Source organism: Penaeus japonicus, unplaced genomic scaffold, assembly GCF_977035675.1.
Source record: "Penaeus japonicus unplaced genomic scaffold, GWHDUDI00000001_assembly GWHDUDI00000021, whole genome shotgun sequence".
Taxonomy (NCBI): Eukaryota; Metazoa; Arthropoda; class Malacostraca; order Decapoda; family Penaeidae; genus Penaeus; species Penaeus japonicus.
The window spans coordinates 23,129,719-23,134,718 of record NW_028234423.1 but is presented as its reverse complement, the minus strand read 5'-3'; the positions used below and the strand labels follow the sequence as shown (position 1 = coordinate 23,134,718).

The 5,000-nt window shown below is 42.4% G+C and overlaps 1 protein-coding gene across 4 annotated transcripts in view; it reads left to right on the top strand.

The window, feature by feature from the left end:
- Nucleotides 1-3,526, top strand: part of LOC122254394 (gamma-butyrobetaine dioxygenase) — a 10,110-nt gene extending 6,584 nt beyond the window's left edge. For 3 of the 4 annotated variants that reach the window (XM_086548843.1, XM_086548845.1, XM_086548846.1), the window contains exons 7-10: nt 106-211; nt 1,116-1,330; nt 2,918-3,075; nt 3,230-3,526. In XM_086548843.1, the coding sequence (XP_086404969.1) occupies nt 106-211; nt 1,116-1,330; nt 2,918-3,075; nt 3,230-3,390 (640 nt within the window). In that variant the 3' untranslated portion in view covers nt 3,391-3,526. The remainder of the gene's footprint in view (nt 1-105; nt 212-1,115; nt 1,331-2,917; nt 3,076-3,229) is intronic. The other variant, XM_086548847.1, reaches the window with a different exon arrangement.
- Nucleotides 3,527-5,000: the final 1,474 nt, after the last annotated feature.

Genomic DNA, 5,000 nt, shown 5'->3' with positions numbered 1-5,000 from the left:
ATCTAATTCATCATTAACATCTATTAACATGATAGACATAATTCTATTGCCTAATAATCATTACACTCGGCATTTTCTGAACTGACCCAATCAATGTTATTGCAGAATACATTACCCCATCAGGAACAAGGCCGGGGCAAACAGCCTGGCTTACACGGACTCCAAATTGGGCATGCATAATGACCTGCCTTACTACCATTATGTGCCAGGGGTAAGTGGGTTCACTACATATTCCCTTTATCATTTTATATATTATTTTGGTTCAGTGATATTGTTTGAGTTATAATAACTCAGCGTCTTATGTAAACATATGCAAGTGGTAAAAAGAGAGTATGAGAATAAAGAGTGATAGGGGTGAGGGAGAGAGAAACTGAAAGATGGACATATAGATTGACGAATGTGTTTTTAAAACCCGAGTCTCCCACCTAAGACTTGAGACTTTATTATCTTTTTGCACATGTTTGCATAAACTTCCGCCCTTGCAAAGCTCAGGAGGAATCTCGATGGGTTCTTGCAGTTTCAGATGTAGAGAAAAAACATTGGGATTATCGTCATTATAAGAAACCTGGATTTTAGCTAAAGTGACAGATTTACATACCGCAAAAGTGTCGCATGTATTGTAAACAGCAAACAACAATCTCAAGAAAGAATGTTGAAAATCATGCATAAGCCAGCTAACACGTGCACCGAGGGAACAGTCTCTCGGCTAATGAACACCAGTTATCATTGCTTTTTTAAGACATCAATGCCCATCGCAGGCCGTCAACCTGGTGCTTCTCCGGTAGGCCCTACTCTGACCACATCCTTCCAAACTAAATTCATTTTTCTCCAATCCATGTGAAAGACTGAAAAAAAGGTAAGTGAATTTGAGAATCAGCCTTGTGTACCTGATTTTCAGCCTTGTCAACGCAACTTCTTTTTGTTGGCTGGTGATGGGCGATGTGTGGCAGAAGGTAGAAGACCAGGAGAAACAGAGAGACAGAGAGACTGAGAGAGAGACTGAGAGAGAGACTGAGAGATAGAGAGACAGAGAAACACGTCTCCATACTCCCTGGTTCGCGCGCCAAAACCAAAAGTAATAACCAGACAAGGTTCACCCCCCTCTCGCTTTGCAGATCATCTTCCTGCACTGCCTCACCCAGTTCGAAGGGGCAGGCGGCGAGAACGACCTAGCCGACGGCTTCTACGTGGCGAACCACCTCAGGCAACACCACCCACAGCAGTACCGCCTCCTGGCCGAAACCCACGTGTATTTCTGGAACAAAGGCTCAGCTCTCGTTGCTCAGGAGACGACGCAGTTTCACAAGCTGCTCAACATCCCGCTCATTGTGTTAGTGTCAGAGTTTTCTTATTGTTTTTTTTTCTTTTCTTTTCTTTATCGTTATTATATCATAGTTCGTTGGATAATAGGGTGTGGTATGCATTTGAAAGAGGGGGGTCGCAGTACTGGATGATTGTGATTGTTTTATGGTAATGGAGATGATGTGATAATGATGATAAACATTATAAAACAAAGACAAAACTATAACAGTAGAAGTAATGACAGTCATAAAAATACTACTGCTGTTGATTAATAGCGATCTTAATTATTCAGTTAAAAGTTATGGAAAAATGAAATAGTGATGAGGTTAATCATGGTAAAAAGTAATAACGATAATCAAAATAACAATAGTTATGATTACATTAATGGTAATGGTAACTTTGATATCAACAGGAAGATATGATAATGGTGATGATGTAAATAAAAATGAGACCAAATTATAACGACGGTAAACAGACCAAAATAACGAAGATTGCGTTCGCCTGAATTAACGTCTGCAACATATGTGCTGCAACTTTTGTTACGTTGATTGGCGGGTTCCCACCTCTTCTCTAGTCCTTTATACCTTATAATGATAATTATGATCATAATAATAATAATGTTGACAATAAGATAAACAATAACATAACGCAAAATACAGCGAAATCACGGATATGATATGATTGTATCTTGCAATTCAGTTGATTCCTGGGGAAAAAATTGAAACAAACATGCTCACTGTTTTCTTGATAGGAAATATGGAAAGATGTCTGGAGGTTCCCATTGATTTAGTCGTTTAATGAATACAGTTATCATCATTACACATTATCTGCAGAGTAAAGACCAGAGATATAAATTGATCTATTTTTTCACAAGTAAGTTTTAAGATTTATTTATTCATCCACTTCACTGTTTTACACGGGTAAATATTTCAATTTATTTATTCATCCACTTTACTATTTTTACACGGGTAAGCTTTAAAATGTATGTATTCATCCACATCTCTATTTTCACACGGGTAATTTTTTTCTAGGTGTGCGGTTGGTGTAGGAGTATTGTGTGTATATAATTATATGTTTTTGTGCACGAATAAGATTTCATCAATATAGTATGCTTCTGGCTAAACTATGTTCGTGTTTACTGAATACTGTTTTTTTATGGCAAACATTGTCTTATTTCATGTATTTTTCTAACTAATTTTCGCTAGAAATAGTAAAAAAAACAAAACTATTTAGGCCTACCGGTTTCTTGTTCAAAACTCAATGTTATGTTCGCGTATCTATGTCTCTAAAAACGGCAAACTTTCCCTAGCAAAAAGTTACGAGGCAACCTTAGGTAATCGAAAAAAACACCAGATGTAATTACGTAATTATTGATTTTATATCAGTTATGAGATATAATTACATGATTAATAACGATATATCAAAAACTATGAAAATAACATTATCGACGCTTGATAATTGATTATATTTCCACAAATATAACATAATCTTTAATTACTATTAGTAGCAGATATAATTACTATTAGTATGAATTAATAGATAAGATTACATGATAATTAATGATATACCAATTAATTGATACAGTCATATACTCATATCTACCCGCGGTTCGCAGAGAAGATCGGGACGGGCGAGTGGTGCGCGTGAACAACTCGCAGCTTCGGGACTCGCACTTGGACCTGCCGCCCGAGAAGGTCACTCCCTGGTACCGCGCCCTTCGCCTCTACAACGAAACCATGGAACGACTCTCTATCAGGCTGAAGCTCAACGATGGTAGGTCTGAGATGGAGTCTTGCTCGTAAGTCGTGGGTGTGAGTCATGTGGCTTACTCATATGTCCTGCTACCATGAATATCTTTTTGTCTGTAGCTCTATCTCCGGAGTATCTATAGATGCCTCTGCGTTTGACCGAGCCTTCCTCCTCACAGGCGAGACGCTGGTCATGGACAACACTCGGCTGCTGCACGGACGCACGGCCTACGAAGGGGGGAAGGGAGAGCGCTACATGGATCAGACTTACCTCGACTGGGACGAGGCCCTTTCCAAGCGAAGAGTCCTGCAGGAGAGGCTTCAGGTCCACGTTGAGTAGCGCTCGGGATGAGGGAGTAGTGTGCAGTCTACAGAGCGGTGGCTGGGCTTTCTTTCTTTAAGAGAAATGGCATGTATGGTGATACAGTGAATAGGGTATAACTAATGTGATAGGTGCAATAAAATAGATTAATACATACAATTGTTTACTTGCAATTACTTTTTGAAAAGGGTAATGGAAATCAAATTATAAAGAAAGGGAGCATGAAAGAGAGAGAAGGCTGTTCCAGACTGAACGACTTTCCGCCGTGGACGGCACATGTTTTCAACACACGCTGACCACGGTAATATCCCCTTTTTATTTCGCAGCGTCTTATCATCCACATAGCGAAAAGCACAACTGTTTCTATGGACTATTTTAGATGCAGCGATTTTTCGCCGTCCACCATACCTTCAGATATAGAATGGACACACAGGATCAGCTGATCTTCCTATATTACTTAATCTAATAGGAAAAAAAAAATGTTAACATATCAGGAAATGTTCACATAGTATAATGTTGCCAGACCGTTGGTAAGATATTTTGTTACTCTGTATGAGGAATTCAGAAGTGACTGGAAAAAGGTTTTAATTACTTTAGACAATTGCTGAACCAAACTAATTAATAATTGAACGTCCATATCAACTTCCTATATTGTCACTGGTGAGCAGGACTGAGCCGATCAGAGGTCAGGAGGCAAGTGAACTAACGTTGCCCTCGAGTCGAACGCGTCCATTGCGTGTCATGTACATTTCATGACGTCCACGGCGCTTCGTCGCTCCAGCATCAAATGGGCACCCTGGTGTCAAAGATGTGGAAGCCCATAGACACGCATGGTTATTTGAGGGCCCAACGTCGTGTCATGGGCGAGACGAGGAAAGGGGCCCAACAGGCCAAAGAGAGTGAGTGGTAGTTATTATAAGAAAGATGTTATCTTATTGCAATCTTTCCTTTTCTTGCATTTACTTTCTTCTCGTTTCTGACCAATCTAGGCAATGCCATCTTGTTTAGGAATGTCAGTTGAAGAGTGCTGATTCATTAACAAATGTGGCTGTATGCTCTGGCTGTGACATGTGGCTCGTAGGTTGTCGTTCTGCTCCGAAAGTGACGGTTCCTGTGGGAGCGCTTCCTTGGCGACGGTTCCTGTGGGAGCGCTTCCTTGGCGACGGTTCCTGTGGGAGCGCTTCCTTGGCGACGGTTCCTGTGGGAGCGCTTCCTTGGCGACGGTTCCTGTGGGAGCGCTTCCTTGGCGACGGTTCCTGTGGGAGCGCTTCCTTGGCGACGGTTCCTGTGGGAGCACTCCCTTGGCGACGGTTCCTGTGGGAGCACTCCCTTGGCGACGGTTCCTGTGGGAGCGCTTCCTTGGCGACGGTTCCTGTGGGAGCACTCCCTTGGCGACGGTTCCTGTGGGAGCACTCCCTTGGCGACGGTTCCTGTGGGAGCGCTTCCTTGGCGACGGTTCCTGTGGGAGCACTCCCTTGGCGACGGTTCCTGTGGGAGCACTTCCTTGGCGACGGTTCCTGTGGGAGCACTTCCTTGGCGACGGTTCCTGTGGGAGCGCTTCCTTGGCGACGGTTCCTGTGGGAGCACTCCCTTGGTGACGGTTCCTGTGGGAGCGCTTCCTTGGCGAC